This window comes from Lutjanus erythropterus, chromosome 8, assembly GCF_056507025.1.
Source record: "Lutjanus erythropterus isolate fLutEry1 chromosome 8, fLutEry1.hap2, whole genome shotgun sequence".
NCBI lineage: Eukaryota > Metazoa > Chordata > Actinopteri > Lutjaniformes > Lutjanidae > Lutjanus > Lutjanus erythropterus.
In genome coordinates, this window is record NC_139324.1 from 34,123,686 (window position 1) to 34,147,790 (window position 24,105).

The window sequence follows — 24,105 nt, forward strand, 5'->3', positions numbered from 1 at the left end:
TCATAATGACTTTTCGCTAAGTCTATCACATTTGACTGTCGTATTTAGCTGCAGTACATATCAATACGGACTTAATTCTGCTTTGAAGTTTTTATGCTGGATTCTTAATGATATTAAAGCATTATACTTGTCACTGTGGGCCAGGGAGCTTTGATGAAAGATGTCTTCTTTTAGGGCTCATTGAGTTGCATTGTATGAATTTTTGAGGTCAGTGGGTTTGTTATTGTGCATTTTTTAATGAAGCAGAGTAAATTGTCTTCCCATAGTTATGTGGAGTTTCATATTAGATTTCCTCCGCTGACAAAAAGAGCAATCAGATGCGACCAAATGAAAAACAGAGGTCACAAAAGACAAGTTAGTCAGTCTTGCAAACGTTGCAAAATAATAATGCCTTTAAAAACATTTATTTGTCCTGGGAAAAAAAACTTTTTGCCCGTCAGTAGCACCATGCTTTTTAAATTCCAACGCTCATACTGGGAGCTTCCCAGTACGATCGCTGCGTTCTACTGGTGCCACAAAGATCTGCAGAGACTCTACCTGGTAATGACACAGGTAAAGACAGAAGGGTTATTTATCAGAGATTATGCGGTCGTTAGAAGATTAATACCCTCAGGGGGCAAAAAACTCGGGCTGACTTTCATCTCAGACCTGCCCCGACAGAGAGAGAGAGACACAGAGAGAGGGTAGAAAGAGTGTCAGGAGACAGAGAGTCTTCAAACACTGCGGTGTCGGTGTGTGCGTGTGTGTGTGTGTGTGTGTGTGTATACACACATCACTTTAACCCCATAATGAGTAGCCTTGAGGGGGTCCACAGCCATTTGGCAATTCTTCATTTCCTGATTTAAAAAAGTGCTATCTAGCCTTTTATCTTTTCAGCAGCAGCACACAACTCCACACATGCGCACATGCACTCACATGTGTGCGCACACACACACACACACACACACACACACACACACACGCTAGTTGTGGTCTTACCACAAGAACTTGTGCAATTAAGCCTATTTTGCCCTCAGAAGCCAACTCTGTACGTATTTATCGGCCACATATCTATGTGTCAATGTGTGTTTGTGTGTGTGTCTCTTTCTCTCTCTCTGTGTGTGTGTGTGTGTGTGTGTGCATAAGCTGTAATTAAGCAAAATCAAACCCGCGGGGTGGAGGAATTAGCCATCATTGAAGATCAGAAGGTTTTTCACTCAAGTCTGCGACACGGAAGAGTGAAATCAGAGGTTTGGAGCCAGACAGACAGATTCTGACCTGAGATAGCAGATGTAATGGCGGCTTCTTCCTCTCTCTCGTTCTCTAACACACACACACACACACACACACACACACACACACACACACACACACACACACACACACACACTTTGATGCTTCCGACAGCTTCAGGTGGATTTAAAGTTCAGCTGTTAATGTGTTGAAGTGAACTGTTCCGACCTCGGGGCACATCAATCACAACAATAACAAGTTTTTATGCCAAAACTAACAGTGTCGTTTAGCCAAAAATCAGATATTCACATTGTTCCTCTGGCCTGTAGTGCTTTTTATCCATCTAGACCATTTTGGTGTGAGTTGCAGAGTTTTGGAAATATCGGCTATAGACTTCTGCCTTCTCTCAAATATAATGGAAGCAGATGGTGTTCAGCTTGTGGTCGACAGTAGAAAGTAGTAAAAAGAAAATAGTTCCTACATTAAACTGCTTACGACAAGGTCTGCGGATTACATTGAGTAACAGGGTCACGACATCTGGAAGGAAACGTTTTTCAAATTTGAGCACCACAAGCCACAAGTCCTATTATATTCAAGAGAGGGCAGAGATCTCTAAAACTCTGTAAAACAAAACAGAAAAACAGCCTGTCAATAAAAAGAGTCCAGAGGAAAAATATGTATTGACTTGCGCTGTCTGGTGTTGCAAAGAGACCGAATACCAGACCAAATACTGCCACACCAACCTCCACACCACCTTGTTTTATATGTTATTTATTGATTACACATTTAAAACCTACTACAAGGAGCTTTTAACCAGTTATGAAACAGTCTCGGTTTAATACTGATGCCTCTATAAGCAAACAAGACCAACATTTTCCCAGACAAAGTAACAGTAAGTAATTTGTTAGCTGGTTAAAAAGAAGCAGGAGATTTTTTTTTTTTTTTTGATTTTTATTTTTAACGCTATATTTTGTGGTTATTATGGTGGAAACACTACCACTTTTGTCCACAAGGGGCTCCAAAATCAACAAAATGTGAAAGTTTCTGGTTGCAGCTTTAAATGCAGCAGAACTCATCCACAGTATTAAGGGTATCTGTGGAACAATATGCACTGACTGAGAGATACTGATAAGAGAGAAGTCACACATTATTCTGTGCAACGTTCCCTATTATTAATGCAGGTTACATAACAAGGATTGGAGATTTTTTTAGTTTCCCCTGATAGAATTTTTTATTTCAGTATAGATTGTTGGATTTTTGTTAAGCGATTGAACATTAAATGTTTAAATAAAAAATAAAAAAACAGTTTACCGTAACGTGGAGCCAGAAACGCACCTTGGTTCCATATGAGTTAGACGTAATCCCAGTGAAAGATTCCCTGTTTGTCTTTTTGTGTCAGTTTGAATGTTTTAGGACCGCTTGTGTGAGTGGATGGGAGCCAGACCCCCTCCGGCCTGTTTGATGGCCACATCTGGCTCATGTATTTGAAACATAAGAACAGATGACTTCCTAACTGTAGCACTTGCTCTGCTCGTGAAGCAGTTTCTTGTGGCGTCACATCAAACCCAACGAAATTTCAGAACTTGTTAGATCAGTGTGGAGCGTGAATTCCCTGCAAGTGGGCCTTTAAACGTAAATAAATGAAATATTTTTAGGTTTTAATGTTATAAGTTTGAATAAACCATAAAGTACTTAAGAAAACAAAGCCATAGGATCTAAAAAACATGCAATTCTGCATTTATCTTACCTTGTTTAACAGGTGTTAGGCTGTATTTAGTGACCATGTGAGTGTTGATCAGAGTTGTGATTAAAGGTTTGGGTGTGGCTGTGTTAAATAAATCCCGTTAAATAAGTCTTATCTTTGTACGAGCAGTATGCGATAGGAGGGTTGACCACATAGGCACTCAAAGTAGAGTTTTATTCCTTTTTCAGGAAAATAATTGATCATTTTTTAATAGTTTCAGAAAAACAGTAGCAAAAGTATCTTGTCTCTACCTTTTTAATGTCCTCTGTCCTCCTGTGGGGGTCTGGCTGTGTGTCAGCAGGGTTTAGGGTCTCACTGGGTCTCCTATAAAATCAGGAAATCAGACATTAATATTCCACGGTACGTATGGGAACCTTAGATCCACGAAAAATCTCCATATACATGTTCATACATCTACCTGCACCTTTCTTTCATATCCAGTAATTAACACTCAAAGAGACTCTGTGAGAAATGAACTTAATAACAGTAATTAAAGGTGGTTTTGTGTACATCTGCTGTGCAGTGTGTGTCTGTGTGAGTGCATGCTTCAACACTAACTATCGTTTGAGCTCGTCTTCTTTACTAATCCAACGCGCATACAGTAAATATGATTTAAAACCTTTTTTTATCTGTGAAAATAAATGTTGGTAGATGGGAAAAAAGTGGATTTGAATTATGGGCTTGTAATAGATACTCTCCAATAACATTTGTTTTTGATGTGGCTGATTCTCGCTTCCGTCACGTCTCATTTTTATCGTTACAGAAGCAGCTGGAACAGTGACTTCTAGCTTTTTATTTGATCTTAATGGCCAGAAAATGAATTAATCCGCCTGCTGAGCCGATCAAAGGATTGTGCGTTTGATTCTTTGGGCCTTGTTGACACTGATGCGGTGGAGTTTGTTAGTTCAACGTATTAAATGTAACCTTGTAATTACTTGTAGATGAGAAGCAAATTATAATTGGAGAGAGTCATTTAGCGCCCAGCAGCTCCACTGAGTCCGTGGAAGCCTGCGTGCTTTAGGAAGCCGACAGAAGCCGCGTTCAGTCAGCAAACATGCTCTTATCTGCACCGCCACCCTGTGAGAGACCACACACACACACACACACACACACACACACACACACACACACACAGATTTTCATTTTGCAAGATAGGGAAAATATACTGGAAAAAAAAGATAATAACCTTGGGAAAATGTGATGTATAGTAAAAATTACATAATTCATAGCGGCCCTTCTAATCAAGCATGCAGTTAGCTTGAACTGTGTTAGTTCTTTATAATATTAAAATAAAATTGAGCAGAATCCTTGGTGTGTGTGTGTGTGTGTGTGAGTCAAGTAGGGCAGGGGAATATATTGTCTTAGATTCTGGATATCTTCATATTGTGATATGACACAATTGCTGTCTTTTCCTGGTTTTAAACGCTGCATTACTGTAAACTGATGTAATTTTCTGAAGTGACCAGACTCTTCTAACTGTATTGCTACCCCATATTTTCGATAGGCATTTGTTAAAATGGGTTAAACTTCAGCTGTTCCTTTGTTTTTCTCCTCATGGTAAAAAAAGTGAGCAGCGCTGATAAGTCCTGAAATACCCGAAAGTCAATAAAAAAATAAAAACATTCCCGTGAATTAAGTAAATCGAGGCAGTTCTGCTTGTTCTCTGTGTTGTTTGCTCAAATTTTCCTCAAACTCTCTAAAAATAGGCAGCATCACCATAAAAAAAAAAAAAAATTCTCTGTATTGCACTGAGGACAGCTGAAATAATGTCAGCACGTTGACTATTTTTAATTGATGAGTGATATTTTATTCTAGTGGGGGTCCAGTGCGGCTGCCCCTGACTAAAGATTTTCCTAGTTGGCAATCCCACATCGCTGCTGCCCCTTCGTCTGTCGACTCTTGCTAACTTTGGTTGATGCTGGACAGTATTTACACTTTTTCAAATCACAGTAATCAAACATGGTTATCACGATAATTTAAATTTAAAATGGGAAAACTAAACGTTGGAACGGAATTTTAGAACACTTTATTGTGAAACTGATTGTTTCTTCTCTTTTTCCAACTTTCCAAAAACAAATACTTGTGTACTCATCAACACGATGAATAAAGTATATTTACAAATGAATGAAAATTTGGTTGACCGAGACTCCTCTCGCTGAATAATGTTTCGGTTGACTGTTAGAGGCAGCTCTAGAGTCAACTTAACAGTCAGTGAAGCAACAAGGCTGCTTCAGTTTAAAAGAGATTCTCCACACGTCTTCCAGCAATGTTTTAAAGAGAGTAAACTTCAGAGGAAAGTGATTGATATGTTATTTCTTACTAGTAAACGCTGCAAATTAGTCAGTTTGCTCGACATTTTTCATTCTGATGGCAAAGATTTACACCAGAGGGTTCTGCGTTTTTTGATCACATTTTTATTTGCAGTTTTGTTTGCAAGTTCTTCTGAGCGTTTGGATAAGTGATTCGGCGCTCGTCGGCTTTTTTCAAACACAGCCTTCTTTACCGAGGACCCTCGCCAACACATATCCTTTCAATTAAAACATTATTTACTCACACACACACAGTGACACACACACACACACTGACACACAAACGCTCTGTGCTCAGTACAGACCGATGGAGAGCAAATGCACAGTAAATACAATCGCAGGCCTGATAATACAGACAAAGAAATAAACAACAATTATACATTACCACACAGGGAGGCACATGGACTCACATGAGCACACAAATATATGTTAATTTATGTCTAACTGAGAGAAATACACACTGGATTTATGAAGTGTTGCATCAACAGCATTAAAAATCAGCCTACATCCAACCACTCATTAACTGCTGATCAGTCCAAATCTATTGCACGCCAAGGACGGGACATTTCTGGATACTGCTATCTGAAGACTTCTGCTTCTTCTTCATTATATTTCCTCTTTCAAATCAAACATCTTAAAATGTGAGTGGAAAGTCACATCTTCATTGTCACTGATCTAACAACAGAGGTGCTGCCACTTTTGGCAGCTGTTTTGACTTTAGGACAAGGTCTATACCATCCTTATCCTGAGACGAGGCAGGATTTCAGACCCATAAAGTTTTCGCATTTATAACTTTTTTTAAACTCAAATGTAGTGAAAACATGTTATGTGACCAGCTACATCATTACACTTAAACAACAGATATGATTTATTATTTATTATAACAGATGAGATGAACATTTGATATCAAGAAATTCACATTAAAGAAATAACCACATTTGAGTTCATTGACCATACGCAGTCAACCCATATACAAGGTTTTATTTAAAGGTAGAATATGCAGGATTGTTTGAAGATGCACCTTTCACAGTTGGCCCCTCCTTCCCTGAGGTAGAGAGAGAATTAATTGAAGGAGTGGCGTTAGCATTAACGGTGTTATTTTCTCATAGTTTCACAGAGATTATGTCCTAAAAACCCAAACCTCCACATAACGCTGGATACATCCAAAGTGATTCTCATTCTGTTCTGTCAGTCTGTATATGTGTGTACAGGACTGAAAAATTCATCAAAATTATATTGAAATCGCAACATGGTCTACTGCAATTTTCAAATTGCAGATGTGCAATAACTGTTAAAAGTGAAATATATGTCAAAATACATTTTAAATTGAATCATGTGGTGCTGCAGAGGCGTCCTGGCCAACACATCAAAGAAAACAAGAATAGTGATGCAAAAATTACAACTCATATCGCAATTGCAGTATCAGTCAGAATAATTGCAATTGGATATTCATTATTATTATTTATTATTATATAATATATATTTATTACATATATACATTTTATTTAAGAAAAATCATGCATAATATACCTTTTAACTTAATTTTGCTGGAGCTATGAACTGAAATAGACATTTTTTAATATATTGATAATTTTGATATTTATACATATCCTCAGTAATGGCAACTTAAGCTGAACTAACAATGTAGTTTTGCATGTACTACAGGTGTGAAACCAGACTTAAAAATGTTTTCACTGGCATTTGAACTAAGTGTTAGTCTTGCCAAAAAATTAAGCCCCAGTGCGAGAGAGACATAACAAAGAAATAGGCAGATAATCGAATGTTATTAAGTGAATCACCAGCTTTTATTGACGCAGAGGTTAGCCAACGGTGATCTGTGCCTGCAGTTATGAGGCAGAGGAATGCTACGGGCTGATCTGCTGCCATTACATGTTTATGGGCGATGACGTGATGGTAACGGGACAGTGAACTCATCTGGGCCACACACACAACATGCCCGCTGACAGCACTACTGTTGGCAGGAGGAGTGCGTAGGCTCATGTCTTTCCTGTTTCGTGAGTGAAGTTTGGTGCAGGAGCAAATGCGTGACCACTTCTCTTTTGTCTTTCTCTCCGGCCTCCAGGAAGAAGACGCAAACATGTCAGAGAGGAGAGGTCAGAAGAAGTCCATCTTTCTGTCCTCATTATTGGTAAGTTTTTATTCTCTCTGTTCTGTCCTGTCTTTTGCTCTTTAAATGAGTAATGTGTAGCGATTGTGTGTCCAGAAATGAGTACTGCAGTCCAAATGGTTGGTGAGTTTATCAGCTGTTTATAACTGTCAGTTGTAATAAAACAATACAAATGCACTAAAATAATACAGCTATGTGTGCATTAATAAGCGCATTGAAGCAGACACTTAAAAGTAATGCAAAAGTAACTAATTACATTTATGTGCAGTAATTGGTGAAGCCATTTAGTTACTTTTGAAAGAATTAACTACTTACTGATAATAATAACTAAATTTCAGTAACTTCCCCAACACTCGTCTCCTGCCTGAGGCAAGGGGAGCCGGAGAGACGCAGTGCTGCTGCCAGAGGAGCGCTGACTGAGATTACAATAAATTACAAAATAATAGATTTGTGTATATTTCTATCTTTCCCCCTGATGGCCTGAATAACGATTCGTTGCTAGTTATTTAATTCACATATTAAGTATTTTGGCAGTAAAAAGAGACTCGTGGCTACAATTATCAGTCTTACAAAAGTTGAAAACACAACGTTTTGCGTCTTTAATTAATACAGTGGTTATATTCAAATTTTTTATCTATCTTAGATATCTTTATAATTAACATATTGCTTAATTTAATCGTTATAAAGATCTACTCCTTCTAAAAGATTATTTTAAGATTTTAAGATTATACTTAAGATTTCTTACAACTCATGATAAGACACTTACTCATTCTGCAAATATTTTGCACCGACTGCAACTCTAATAAATGTGAAACAGGAAAACATTCAACAAAATTCAGAGAACACCACAGCTATAGTGTTCTTGTCAGAGAACCAAGTATTTCATTTTAGCACATTTCTTTAATCTCTGGTGACATATTATGGACATTTTAGGATTAATTATATTACAGATTTCTCCTTTAATTTCCTCTGTTCTCCTGCTTTATTTCTCTCCTCTCTCCTTTCTTCATTCAGTTCTAATCCCAAACTAATTTTCATGTTCTTTGACTTTATTTCCATTAATTCCTCCCTATGGTCCTGTTTTTTTGGTTTTAATTTTCTACGCTGCTTCAAGACATTCTCCCTCTTCCCTCTCCTTGCCCTCTTTAAAATTTTGTAAAGCAGTAGCCTAATATTTCAGGTATCCTCAGAAACCCTCATTAGTCCGTCAGTATGGATCACAGCCACGGTCGACTCCACTCTTGGCACCGCGTCACCCAGACTTTGGGTGTTACGTGCCAGCAGCTTGCACAACGTTGCAGCACTTGTACCAATTAGTCAGCCTTCGAGTTTCTCAGAGAGCCGATATCTTTATAATCTGACCATGAGTCTAGAGATTCTCTGCTTGTTTTGATTTTGAAACTCACTGGCAGTGTTCCCAACAGGCTCCTCCACCTTATACCCCCTCCATCTACTCTGTTTCCCTCTGATCAGTCACTATGTGCACATGCAGGCTGACACAAGAGCACTTAGTCATGAAGAAAAAGACATTTGGACTAAGTCAGGGGTGTCATTTTACTAGACCGCCAAGTAGCGGCATTAGAAATGGATTGCCACTAATTCTGACACCACTTATGCTAAATTTCTGTTGCAAGCGTGCCAGAATGACAAATGACTTACAGAGAAGTTTGCTGCTAGTGTCATATTGTACTATATTATATAAACACAACAATGAAATGGAGCCATTGATATGCTTTTCTGACCACAGTGAGCTTCAGTCTGTGGTGGAAAGTAACTGAGTACATTTAAGAAAGGCAAGTTTATTTATATAGCACCCTGCAGGCACAAGACAATTCAAAGTGCTTCATAGGAGCATAGAGGTAAATTAAAATAAAACATTATGACAACATTAAAATTAGATTTAAAAGTCTATAAAAGTGTATTGCAGTTAATTTGAATATTTTCCATTTCACAACACTTTCCAATTCGACTCTACTGCATTTTAGAGGGAAATATTCTACTTTTCACTCCACTACATTTGTCTGACAGTTACAGTTCGTAGTTCCTTCAAAAACTAAGATTTTACACACAAAATATTTGAGGACTTTTAATGTGAAGAATAGCAGAACATTAAGCTACCTAACAGTATAACAACTGAGCTTAACTGATCAGTCAGTTATCACAAAATTAATCTACAAATGTTTTAATAGCTGATTTGTTTTGAGGTTTAGACTGATGTACTGATAAAACAAGACATTTGCCGATGTCATTTGTGCTCTGGGTAATTATGATGGATATTTCTCACCACTTTATTATTAAAACCAAACAATTAAATGTCAAGTGTGTACGATTTATGGGGATCTAGTGGTAGAATATGGCAGAAATGTAATATAACATTCATGAGTATGTTTTTTATTAGCGTTACCTCAGAATTTGTATCTACAGTAGGTGTGGGTCCTCATCCACAGACTCTGCCATGTTGCAACGCTGGCTCTAGTTATGGCCTGTCATGTATTAATTAATTAATTGATTGATTTATTTAGTGAGTTTTGCAGCCACTATAGGTTTTCCTGCTTGGAAGGGGAGGGTTAGGTTAGGTGAGGTGTTTGCAGTTTGCACGCTCATCGCTAGGTGCCACTAAATCCCACAGACTGGTCCTTTAAATGATTGATCCAGAAAATAATCAACAGATTAATGTTTCATTTGTGCAATAAACTGGCCAGGGACTGCTGATCAAGATTAGCTTGCATGGCTAAATCTGACACATTTAAGAGCTCATGTTAATTAATGTGCATTATCCCTTTTTAAATAAAAAACAGTAAAATCCTGCTTTTAAACTGCAAATTGCATAAATAATAATAATCTAGCAATATAATATATAATAGTATCACAGTTTCTGCATTGAATACTTTTACTTTTGACACTTTAAGAACATTTTTCCAATAATATTTTACATACTGTATGTAATAGTTTCAGTATAGGACTTTTACTTGTAATGGAGTATTTTCACAGTGTGATACTGGTACTTTTACTCAAGTAAAGGATCTGACTACATCCTCCAATCGGCTTCAGCAGTGATCCGAAGACACTTTAATAAAAACAACTGTGAAAACAATAGGAATGACAATAAGGACCCACGGGATGCGTTGTGAGTCTACACTACAATAGATATGACTAAATATCCTCCCAGAGCATTGTGGGATAGTTGTCTTTGTAGAATTGTCCTGCACAGATTTTTGGTGTGACAGGAAGTTTGTTTTTACAGCTGCGGGGAAAAAGAAGTGGTGAGACTGCAGTTTTCTCAAGGACAAACTAAGTACTGCTCAGTGCGTAGTTGAACAGATTGTCAGAGAAAGCCCGGACACACAGGACTTGTTAGTTTCAAACTGAAGTGCTTGGATGTGTTAAAGGGGCACTCCACCAATTTTCACATGAACTTCAGTTTACTTGTCAGAAAGTAGAACTATTCAGCCCATGAAAACAGTTGTCTCAAATCTCTGGGGGAATCTTAAACAGAGATCCTGCATTACAAACGGGACGTGTGAAGTTTGAAAGAAGTTTGCACAAGGCAGGAGGGGTCTTATGAAAGATGCTACTGAGTTGCATTATGGGAAATGCAGCTTGAGTCAGACAAGGCGCTAAAAGTCAGGATATCGAGTCCTCGACTACCTCGATTTATACCATTCTTTTCAAAATTCATCTCTTTGCAGAGCTGCTTCAGTAAAATCGCCTGAGTATTAATTTAACCAAGAAAGTGCGCACTGTAAGAGATGACAGACTTTAGACCAGGCTCATGCAATTACTCTTTTAGAAGAGCCAGACTTGAAAAACTTAAAGTGCCAAGGGGCCGGACGTTTACATTTCCTACGTCTGACCTGTAGAATTAGGAATCTAAATGACTAAAACAGTGTTCCTTTTTATTTATTTTTTTCCTTCACTTTATTTGTTTTCACAGTTGGAAAAGAAACATTATGTACGAAAGTACAGGAAAAACAATGCGCCCCTTGTAATCTTAGATTAGAAGTAGCTTGTTTTAATAAACACAAATGTTGTATTAAACATGTTCTTTTCATTCAGTTTGACTTTCCTGGATTCTCCCTCCCCCTCTGAAGTGTCTCTGTGCTTAACAACAGACATAACCAATAAATGGGCTAATAATAAAACAATGATCTTCTGCTAAACAATGTAAACTAATAAAAAAACAGACTTTTTTTTCTTATCTAAATAAAATCACAACAATATAATTTTTTATTGATAAATACTGAATTGAGTTTTTTAAATGGTTGGATGCAACCCACAGGCCATCAGACTAACCAATGTGATGAGAGGAAACACTGGTCCAGCATGCTTCACTGTTATTTTCTCTGTCATCATGAGATAAATGTTAATGAATCTTTATTAGCCAACAAAAGCTACAACCTCAGATTTGGATTCACCACGGAGAGTTTATGAAATCGTTTGTTAAACTGTATTTGCACTACAGGGACTGTACATCAGGTGTGTGAGGTAATGGTCAGGTCATTTTGAATTTTGTTTAAATTACAAACAGATATGTTGGCCTGAGACAACTGGGCTCCATACACAAGCGTCATACACATACACACAGGCCGTGTACATTTGCGTATTTACTCAAACAGTGTTTTTCTTGTGTCTGCTGTCATGAGATGCTTATGAGGAAGAGGGGAAGGAGAGGAAGATGTTATTAAAACAATGGAGACAAGATGGAGGGAGTTAGTCATGCACTCGTTTTCTTTGCCTCCATCATTTTCTGGACTGCAGATGATTTTTTAAAAGTCAGTTAGTTTGTTTGGAAAAGAACAAAGTGTGCTGGTAAAGCTATAAATACCAGCTGCTACTTATTACAGTGAGCCACAATGACACAATGCCACACACACACACACACACATAGTAAATACTGGTATTGTGCAAACTCTCGCACACGCACACACGCACGCATCCAACAATGATCTCCACTAATCTGAGTATCACAGACGAAGAAGTCAGGATGTGATGTTTGTTTTCCTTGCTGTTTGCTTTTTGACAATTAAAATTATGATGTTGATTCTCTGCTGGTTTTACTGAATAATTCAGCCGTCATCCTCTGCAGTCAATCATGCGTCTGCGCTGCTGCTGCAGATGTTGGGTGGGAATCATAATGGGGTTTTAACAAAAACAAGCACGTAAACAAGATGCTGTGTGTTTTTCCACACGTTTGCAGGAAAAATAGATAAAACAAAATGTGACAAATCAGCAAGCTAACCTGCAGTCTCTACTCCACCTGTCATGCGTCGGATATCACGCAAAGTATTTATTGCAGAACTGATCTGTACTTTCTCACCTTACAAGACATCTAACTTCCCACATGTACAAATCGATTTGTAGATCAAGTTTTAGTGTCCCTGATACGGTAAATATATCCTTTTTTGAGGCATGCCTAATTACAAAAATAAATGGCGGTACAAGTCATATTTTGGACATTTTATAATGCAGAAAATCCTTGTGCAAAACATTTTAATAGTGATCAGTTTATTTTCTAGATTTGGCCTCTGCAAGGAAAGTTTAAGCCATGTCATTAGCACAAATTAGTTGTTGGTTTCAGCAGTGGTGACATGTTGGTTAGAACGAGGACACAGATCTCATGAGAACTTTAAAGGGGGAGGGCAGCCATGAAATTCAAATGCGGGTTGTGCTTGTTACTTGAACTTTTACTACGAGTCAAGAGAAGTAGAAAGAAGTAATAGTTAGTTTTGGCTCCACTTCCAACGTCACTTTATGCCATTTACAAGGTTCATTATTAGAGGGCAGGTCAGCTGTATTTATGTGAATTAGTGATGGTAAAATAACCTCTCCTCCCAGCAGTGTTTAGAGTGGGCAGACTGTTAAACCAAACTCCATTCTAAAAGCAGGTGTTTTCACGGTAGGGACACATTTTCCCACAGTAAAAACTTAATTTACAGCATCACAAAGACTCGCCTCCGATTCACTTTGATCTACAGGCCTAATCTGCGCACATGACATTTACTCAGTGGTTAACCTGCGATGAGGTGTTTGCAGACGCACGCTACACTGTTCACCGCCGCTACAGCGCTTGTTTTCACCAGACGAAAGTGATGTGTGCGGTTCATACTGCTTAACAGGATAGATGGGGAGGCCCTAAACAAAACCTAAGCAAAAAAGTAGAGTCAGCTACTATTAAATATATATTTCCACTTACATAACTGCTTTTAAAATAATTTATTGTGGGGAGTGTTATTAAGTGTTTATTAACGGTTGAGGTGGACACCTGTCCTCCACTGCTCTCAGGATCAGGAACTAAATATAAGGCAGTTGTGTGTGTGTTGTGATTTTTTTTTCTCTTGACATTAGGACACATGAAATCACACATTTCTGGGCAAAATATTTTCTGTCTATTTTCTCTTTCTGTATCTAAAACGCAGCTCTAGAAATCTTTGAAATGGGTCGACAAAACTAAAAGATTCTATACGGAACCAGATTTGCCGAAACTAATGTGAAAATGACTGAAAAAAATACAGTAAATGTTTTCCCAAGACCATTAACAGAAATATTTAATATAAATATTAAAATAAATATGAGGATAAATCAACATGTACAATAATTAATTCACAAATGGATGTGAAATCCCCCAAGATCAAACAAACAAAACCTGAAATGAGTGCAGCGCAGAAGTAATTACTAACAGATGCACTTTTCAACATTTAATCAAACATGTTTTATAGCACTGACTTGGATCATATCCTTCCTTCAGTAAATTCCCTCAAGAAGAGCAATTAACCCCAGATTTCTTTATTTGATGGAGCTGGTGGCACGTTCGTTTTCACACGTGCTAAATGTTATTGACGTCATGACTCGCTATTTATGTTTGTCCTCCTCTCTGTGTCCGTCTCTCCGTCCCTCCAGGTGTGTTGTATGTTTGCCAGTGCAGAGTATTCCAGCTGTGGAGAGTACGAGTTCTTCAACCAGACCAGTAACAGCTGCCAGGCCTGCCCTCAGTGCCAGCCGGGACAAGAGCCGCACATGGTGAGACACACAAACACCAATGAAAAGCTTTCATAAGGCCATAATCTTGTTTATGATGGTAATTATTGCTGTGTGAGGATATTTTACTATCAGTCTTTGCAATGAAATGGGGTAAAGTAGTGGGATAAAATTGCTAATTTAATATCTTTCTATAACCATCCAAGATCGATAAACAGCGAGGGAGCTGACCTTATGAACCTATTTGCCATTTTTGCTCAGACCACCCACAACACTCGCACAGAAGTGCACACATAGCTGCACAGTGAAGAGTGAATAAATTTAAATGAACAATTTCTTCTGGTTTATTGCTCTCATTGACACGGGTGTGAAGGCATGCATTACGGTGAATGACTTGCAGTAGTCAGAGAGTGATTTAGCCTCCGTCAGTCAGTCTGCCGACAGCCAAAGCAAACAGAGCCAAGGTAAATGCTTCAGCTGGCACCCCGGGGAGCCACACCTTCATGAGAGAGACAGCCGCACTCAAGGGTGAACAGGATGAGTTATAGTCACTGTGATTTATTCAGGTGCTGCGAGTGTTTAATATTGGAGTATCCTCTTGATTTCAGGAGTTTTATTTTCATGTGGTCATGTGTTGATGCAAGTGTGATACTGCAAAGTTTTGCAGAAGATTTGGGGTAAATTAGAGGTAGATCAACCAGTGCAAACATGGAGAAAATATTTCAATAAATACTCCAATGTATCTTACTAGTTTGCTTGGGTATAAACTTTAACTTTAAAGTTACATTTGGGAAAAGGGGTGTGATGACATACCGATAATAGTCGCCCATAATCGAACACTGGTTTTACAGGTATCTGGCCATAAACCAAAGTATTGGACAATAGAGTTGGGCAACTGTGTGAGGCCATCACCTATCCGCAGTGGGCTGGGCTGTTATTTTATTTTCCTAATGTATTGGTCTGCAGAGTCACAGCTGCTTCTCCACAATGCTCTTCCCGTCCAGAGGCGCAGTCTACACACCCGCTCAGCCTGAGCCGAGTGCTCTGAACTGGGTGAGAGAGTGAGAGGAAAACAGTCTGTAGAGCCAGAGTCTTCAAACATCTTACGCAGTGAATTAAGCATTTATTTAAACCAAACCAGACTTAATGATTGTTGGGACAGTGGAAATACTAACAGAGACGGTTCTGCTGAGTTTTACATGTTTTTCTGTTGAGTTTGAATGAAGTGTGTTTTTTACGAGGAGTTAGCGAGGCAAATAAGTCTTAGTTCAGTAAAAGGGTTGTGCTGGCCAATTGGAAAATTTTAACGTGTCGCCCAATCCTACTGGACAAATTAAAAATTTGACCCGATGATGGTGCTAAATGAAAAGTAAAGGATCATCAATTCATCCTGATGGGGACCTGAGTGTCTGAGCTAAATTTCATGACAGTACGTGGTCTAGTTGTTGAAACATTTCACTCAAAACCACAAATGCCAACCTCGTGGTGGCTCTAGGTAGAGGAAAAAGTTAAGGGATCTCCTGAGTCAGTAGGTTTCATCCTCTGGGGACCGTGAACATGTGTTGGCAATTTCCTTGCAATCCACCCTGTGGAGTTATTTTAAATGGTACCAAAGTCCAACTGACCAACATTGCCATTCTTAGAGTCGTGCTGCCAACAAAACAACAACCAGAACCCTGTTGGTTCTTTCTTCATTATATTGGCAACAATCACAGCCCTCTGAAGCCTTCCTTCCTTCCTTCTTTCCCTCCATCCTTTCTTCTGTCCATTTCTCTTTTAGTCCAATCATAAAAATCTCTTGATTGCACCAAATATGTGTTTTTTCCTTCATTTCCTGCACCCCTCCTTCCTGCCTTGTGCTCACCAAGTTACCATGTGCTTCTAGTAAACATCCTCGATAATGTTCTGTCTTTGAACTTGTAAAATCGAGCGATCAACTGTCCGAAACAGAGACAGCAATGAGAGGCTCGGTGTGATAAGCGCAGAGCTCTGTCATAAAGAGTAATTTGGCCATTTGTGAGCGATAGAAACATGAAAGAAGAAAGATGTTTAATCAGTGAGATGAGAGCCACCTTTGCACTTTCTCCTGCCCGTCTGATCCTCACGGTCTGTAATTCATGTGTTATTTTGCTCCCCAGAGCTTTCCCTGCATACGTGTCTGTGTGTTTCTTGACACCCTTTTAATCATGGGATAACCATAGGGTTCCTCCTCAGAACAGAGACTTCAGAAAGTACGTCCGCTTACGCAGACACATCACACAATGATAAAGACATCCAAGGACGCTTTTAAAATGCATCTTGTATCCAGATTGTGTGTGATGTAGCTCTAACACTGAAGTCATTTTTGAGTACTGAGTTAAGGAAAACTTTAAAGTTGAGTTTTTGAGCCCTTTAGATCACATCTGCAGTCATATCTTGCATCTATTTAACAATATATGCTGAAAAAAGTTAATAATTCATATCAAAATAATTGAAAATCCATTCATTTTTTCCTCTTAAGATATGACAGATGCTTACATAACGTAGAACTAACCAGTGTCCACCAATAATATCATGACCACTTGTCAATCAACCCTCAACTTTTATTGGTTCAAAGCCACCTCAAACCATTCTGCTTCACCAAAATAATGTGTTTACTGTGGTTACCATGGTTACAGGGACGCTGCTTAGAATTTATCCACCTTCGGGAAAGTGGCATCTGTGACAGGAGATTATATGCAAACCATTTTACTATTAGCTTCAGCAGCTAATGTTTGTTTCTAGAGGGCTACAACTTTATAACTTGTAAAAACAAACAAACAAAAAAAGCCCAAACAAACCAGAAATTAATAACTTTATTCACTGATTTGGGTGAAGCTAAATGGTTTATGGAGGAAATGTTTTCTGGCCTTCCCTCTGATGTCCTCTGGCTGCTCCACTTTAACTCTGGGTCAGAGTTTCTGCCAACGTGGCTGCCATTAGCAGTCAACAAAACGGGGCTCAGCAGCCTCCTAGTGAACACGACTGGACCTGGACCAGACTGAACCTCTGAGACTCAGAGGGAATACACTACCAAGGTCATCTACCAGGTTTCCTGATGCTTTTGCCGTTAGCCTGGTGAGCTGTACAGCTCAGTTTAAGATGGATTTTGAACCAAAGCAGGAGGTTTGGGGATCCACAATACACCCCTATTTTATGTACTTCCTGAATTCTGGTGATTTCTAAAGAATGAAAATAAGAAAATAATATTTAACATATGTATAAACAGAAAAAAACTTAAATAAAATATGGGAGAAAAATAACCCCAGGAGTAAATTGGCAGAGTTTCTTAGGAAAATCGGGAGGGTTGGTGAATATGCTTTGGTGCCAGGAGCCAAACCTGACAAGCAAACCACCTTGGTACTGTATTCCCTGTCATCAAACCTCTGCCAGTCTCAGAGGAGGCAGTCTTGCCATCTTCACAAGGAGCTCCCAGTCCGGGAGAGTCAGCCTGGTCAAAGGACGAGTCCCTCCCAGCTGCTTGTTTTTACACATGTCAATGTGCAGAACAAAACAGAACTGATTTCTGTTTCATGTGGACTTTAAAAACTGGGTATTTAAGTTGTTCGGCAGCTTGCATTATGTGTGAAAGCTGCTCAGCGTTGAGGATGTCCTCCCTGGGAGGGGCCTTGTGGCCTGGTGGTCTCACATGTATAACATGCACTGCAACCTCCCCGGTTTGATTCCGCTTGGGACCTCTGTTGCATGTCATCACCGCCTCCTTGCGTTTACAGTCTTTCCTTTCCCAATCAACTTTCAAAATAAAAGCAACAGTGCCAGAAAACTGTTTGTTGTGAATTCTAGTTTTTCTCCACCCCCCCTTCCCCTGAGATTTATAAGATGCAAGACTCAAAGAGGCGACAAATTTGCTTTGAAAAGAAAGAAGCTTTCAATTGGAGCAGCTTTGTGCATGTGAACAGAAGCAGAGCCGCGGTGATCCTGTGTACAAAAGATCCAAAGCGAGCTTTAACCCGACGTGACAAGATGTTGCCGATAGCTCAGCGCGGTTTTATATCAAACAATCGCACTGAGACTCACGGACGTCAAACAGAAGGGGAGAAATATCAGATTTCTCGAGGAGTCGCTCTACTGTGGCCTAAAGCTGGGAGGCAATGGCTTCCTTTAATATACAGATGAAAGTAAGAGGGAAATGAAAGATGAAAGAGAGGGTGGAAAAGGGAGAGAAAGTGTGTTTTTGTAAGTGTGTGTGTGTGGCCTTTTGTTCAGCCTCCCCACTGTGAGGAATTAATATACAGAGAGAGAAGGAGAGCGACGGTAGAAGATAGAAGGATGAGTTGGTCATCTTAAACGCTACCAGATATGCAAAGCGCACACACACACACACACACACACACACACACACACACACACACACACACACACATACACATACAGGGACCTCTGTGACCAATCAGATTTCTTTCTTGTCAGCTCAGAACAGTAATGCCAGATTTGCTGAGGACATGGACAGAAACAGATGTGTGTGTTTTTTTTAATGTGTCCACAGAGTAGTGTATATCACTGGCAGAATTACACTATATCAAATCTACTGTAGATCCCCTTTTTACGCAGGACAAAAAAAAAACACTGACACCCACTAACATCTGGCTTTTGCCTTCATGGGAAAGGGTACAATCGGCATTCAGTCCCGGGTAAAATGACTCTGCATTATACACGGGTATTTATCGGCAGTAATGCAAACATGACACCCGGGTGGACACGCTATCTTCACTCCTTTTTAGCAGAGGAGATAAAGGCTTGGTGCCTCTTTTTCTGCTTGGTTTGACAGCACAGCAGAGTTTGCACCTGCTTGAAGGTGTGTATTTAACTGATGATCACTTGTCTTTAGTTGAGTAAAATTCCCCCATTATTTAGCTAATCAAAAACTTCTATTATGAAGCAACAAAACCGGGAAGTGTTGGGTTTTCATCAGCACAGCAGAAGAAAAACAAAAAGGCAAACACGTCTACTGGCAACGCAAAAAGGATCAATCAGTTTAGTGGGTTTATCCGTGTATAAAAAAAATCACATACATAATTTTGGTGTAAAAACAGCATAGGAGACAAATATTAACCAAAATGTATGTGCATATGTTTGTGTTTTGCAGAGTTGTGGCTACGGTGTGAAGGATGACGACTTTGCCTGTGTGCCGTGCCCACAGGGCAAATATTCCAAAGGGAAGTACGAGATCTGCAGACGACATAAAGACTGTGACGCCTTATACAAAGCCACCGTTCGCGTGGCGGGAACTCCAGACAGCGACGCTGAGTGTGGACCGTGTTTACCAGGGTAAACGACACAAACACAAGATTCATAATCCACTTCCTTTAATACACCTTAAAAACAAAAAGGCAGCACTCATTTACTACATAATACTGAACATCCCTAAAATATTAAAGTGGACACGCAAAGAGCTGCCACTGAAGCAAACCCAGTTTTTTAAGCATTTTAAACATGCATTGTTTCCATCCATGTTTACTTGCTGTTAGTCTTCCTCTGTCCTGTTCTTCCTTGGTGCACTGCTGCATTTCTTGGCATGTTACTGAGACCGGTGGATCACTGGAATTGGCAGGAATGCATATTGAGTCACTGCGCGCATGAACGTCCTCTGGTTCGTGCACGAGAACAAACAAAACAGGGACCCATTCATAAAAAAAAGGTGCTCTGTGGAGCTAATATTTACAGGCGCCCTGACGTTAGTTTTAGTTACATGAAACTAAACTCATTGATGATTTCTACAGAGGTGTTTAGCATTACACAAAATAACCACACCAAGTGTCCTGATTACACAGTTCAGCGAGATGTGTTCTGACATGCAGACCAGCACCACGGTACACCATGAGGACATTTTTGGAAAAGTTATGGCACCCGTCTTGATTCAGAATCTCCTGGTAACTACCCCAAGAGAACACTCTTAAAACTGTTAGAGGACGCTTGCAAACGGCAAATTATGTAAGACCGAAAAAGTGTTTGAAGTGCTGATTTCTGAGCATGCAGAGAGAGACTGCAAATCTTCCAGAAAATATAAATTTAAAATTTCTTTAAATTATTTTCAGAACATGGGTTGACTTAAAATGATGAGTTGAATGAATGTAGCGTACAGAGTTCAATCAACACATTAAATTAAATATGTAAGGAAATATGATCAGCATATTAGCAAACTTCCCAGCATGCATTGTTCAGAGTTAAAACTTTCCTGAGAGCCTTTTGTTTTATAGTTTAAAGAAAACATATATGATTGAAACTTTCTGTTTGCATCTTTAATACGCTTGAAGACGAGTCATGGCTGCTTGTTTTATAATGAAAACACTTGCAAACATGTTAACTCAAGCAGAACTGAATTAATATGTAGTTAACTTGACAAGAAGAAATTATTTATTTTGTATCATTAAAAAATTATCAGATTTTTTTTCCAATTCAGTTAACTTCAATTTTAAAGCAGCCTGGACAATAAATTCATGTTTGTTTCATAAGAGACTGTAAAAGATTGTCATAATTTATTTAAAATAAAAAGTGGGAAGTTTTTTTTTAATTTAAAAAGTTCTGTATTTCAAAAATTGCTCAGTGAGATTTGAACCCAGTTTTTCATTACTTAGGTGCTTGAAAATTAAAAGGTAACAACTGAAAATATTAAATTATTAACTGTTATTCTTTTCACTTTAGGGAATTTACTCAACAATTTTTGAAATACTTTTGTTTCTAAAAAGCTTAATATTTTGAAAAAAGAAGAAAAGTAAATAATTTCAACAAAAGATTATAGGTTGTGAAACTTAAAAAAACTATTTCAAAACTTTGATTCAAAACTTAGTGAAGTCAGTTGCTTTGAAATGATGAGTTTAGTCAGTACTTCATACACAATGCACAGTGTGACCACTTAAATCTCGGCACATGTACAGTACACACACATTTTCTTTAACATAGCTTGACATGAAGGGACCACCCTGTTGTCTTCATTTTAAAACACTGCCTCTCTTTGTAAACGCACACACTAAAGTTCTCCGTTTGCACATACCAGCTGTGGATGCAACCCCCCGTCACTGAACAATATTAAGTCAATAAGGGCCATTTAAACGTTACCAGACCTTCCTCTCCTCGTCTTCATCGCCCATCCTTCCCATCGTCCATCACTCCCCGTCCTCTTGCCTCTGACTGAATAACAAATTGTTTCTTTATTACAGCATTGAGCAAGTTAAATGGCCATTCTGGATTTTCTGCTGTGCAACAGATACTTCAAACATAAATGAGGGAATTCTTGATTATTTTTATGAATCGTATTTCATCCGATATTTATGATTGAATGTGGGCAGTATGTAATTAAGTAAGTCCCGAAGGAATTGGCATAAATATGAGAGATTCATGTTGTGGGGTTTTTGGATAATCCTCACACTCCTACAGATAAGACTTCAATGTTGAAATCTCCTCCTCTTGTCATCAATCTGGATGCCGTCCTTCCGCCTTCTACTTTTCTTGGCTCTCGGCCTCCTTTCGCAGGATGTTTTTGCTTTTGATTAGTGCGACTGTTGCGGGAGCGAGTGTGTGTCTGTTCTGTAGATGCCGTACCATATGTACGGGTCTTTGTGCGCTGCAGTTAGCAGAGTCCACACATGTTGGATGCAAAGCAGAACAGGCCTGAACAGTTGTAATAAAGTTCAATAATTCAGCAGAGGAAAAGACCTGGAGGAATATGAGAAGAGAGAGAGGGAGTCTGTGGTGACAGACATGTTTATCCACTGATTTCCCTTTCAGCAACTTCAGTAGCACTTTAAAATAATTAATGTTTATAACCCATTATTAAATAATGAGTTCATGTGGACATAAAGGTGGGGTAGACGGTTTATTCTTGGCATCACTGGGCAAAGGTTCCATCAGCCTAATAACCTTTTAAGGAGGAATATGTGACAATTTCATATCCAAAAATGAGAACTGCAGCTCAAATAGCGAGTTGGACCCATAGACTGTTAATTAAGTCGGTTGAAATCCTATTTAACATGCAGTCTTTAATTGAAACGAGTTGTCTCCCCATGCACCTCCTCTCCAGACTCAAGGAAGCTCTGGCAGGCTGCAGGGACACTGCAGAAGCGCAAAATGAGCACAACATTGTAATTTGACAACAAACAAGCAACGACAAGTCCTCCACTGTAAATTGATCAGCTGTTTATAACTGTCGGTTGTCTGTAAATGTAAAGTTAAGCCCGTTATCCTGAAAACACCAGACAACTGCTCTGAAAATACACAGTCGGGAGTTTGAGTGGCTGCCTGTCTCACTGCCTGCCAGACTCCATTAACACTTTGCTCAATTTAGCTGATTGTAGAAGATTATTAATGATTTCTTACGCCTCATAAATAGACATTTACTCATTTGACCCCCAAAAAATGTGTCTGTAGTGTAGATGAGAGTATTTCAATTTAGTATGTTCTCTAATCTCACAGTAGTTTTTAATTATTACAGTAAAGTAATTTTCATAATCAAATACTCTGTTGATTGTTTTCTGTATTCATTATTTTATCATTTAATTGACCCTTCCTGAGTTCCACCTCTTTTTGCTCTGTGCTCCAAACAGTTTAGCCTTTTTCCTTTCCTGTACTTACATATGCTATGTGCTAGACTCGTCTATGTAAATAAAACCAGTTTTTGATGATTGATGGTTAAAAGATGTTGCTTTGGGACCTGTGAAATCAGCTGAAATGATCCTTTGTCCACATTTTCCCACACAAAGTTGCAGTGAGCTGTATGTTAGCCAGTTACTGGGAAGAAAGAGGACATTTTTATTTAGATAATTTTATTTTTGACATTATACATTGTGGTTATGGCGGTGGAAAAAATACCGCTTTTGTCCTTTTGGCCTCCAAAATCAACACAATATGAAAGTTCCTTGTAGTAGAATTAACTAATTGATATATAGAGAGATTTGTGTGTTTATCCCACTTCAAAATTTTTGTTAGGGTTCAATATATATAACTTTAACTAAGGTGTGCAAGACATCTGCAAATTTAAACAGATTTTCTGTATATAATTGTATTATACATAAAAAACAATTTAGAATATAGAAAAATGATCTGTGTGGAACATGAAATTTGTCATGAATGAGTCAGATGATGTTTGCTCGTCTTCATGAGCTGATTAACATTTGTAATTTGTGCATTTGTAGTTAAAACACAGTGACTAATGTCTCAGGGCAGAAATCCTAAATTAATCAGCGGCAGACAGGTCTGACGTTCCCTCAGCTGTCTATCCACCAAAACCCCTAAACGTATTCTTGTGTTCTCACGATGCTGGAGTGTCCATGAGCTGCTCTGACCAAATCCACGTATATGAAAGAAATCAGTTAATCACCTGCACAGATTATATACTTATACCGCTCATGTTCTCAAGCCTGAATGATTTATTGTAACTCCGAGGCATTCACAGACTCCGTTCCTTTCCTCTAAGACGCTTCATGACTCAGGGCGATAACATGTACCAAGCCACGCTTGGTGCCTTCAGGGCATCAATTATGCACATTTCTTCACTTATAGTCAAACTTTTCACCTCAGTTGCTTCCCCGCGTCTAAAAGGTAGAGAGGCCACATACCATATACGCACCTGCCATGCTTGCTAATTACTTGCAAGTGTTTAAAGGGACAGTTCCCCCCCAAACCCTCTGGCATGTAGTGCTGTTTATCCATCGAGATAGTATTGGTGTGAATTGCAGAGTTTTGGAGATATCAGCCGTCTCTCA

The 24,105-nt window shown here is 38.8% G+C and overlaps 1 protein-coding gene across 1 annotated transcript in view; it reads left to right on the forward strand.

Annotated features, from left to right (window-relative positions):
- The window catches only part of edar (ectodysplasin A receptor), a 58,209-nt gene that overhangs the window by 14,179 nt on the left and 19,925 nt on the right, over nt 1-24,105 (forward strand). The window contains exons 2-4 of the mRNA XM_084724111.1: nt 7,349-7,414; nt 14,291-14,410; nt 19,494-19,675. Of these exons, the coding sequence (XP_084580237.1) occupies nt 7,364-7,414; nt 14,291-14,410; nt 19,494-19,675 (353 nt within the window). The 5' untranslated portion in view covers nt 7,349-7,363. The remainder of the gene's footprint in view (nt 1-7,348; nt 7,415-14,290; nt 14,411-19,493; nt 19,676-24,105) is intronic.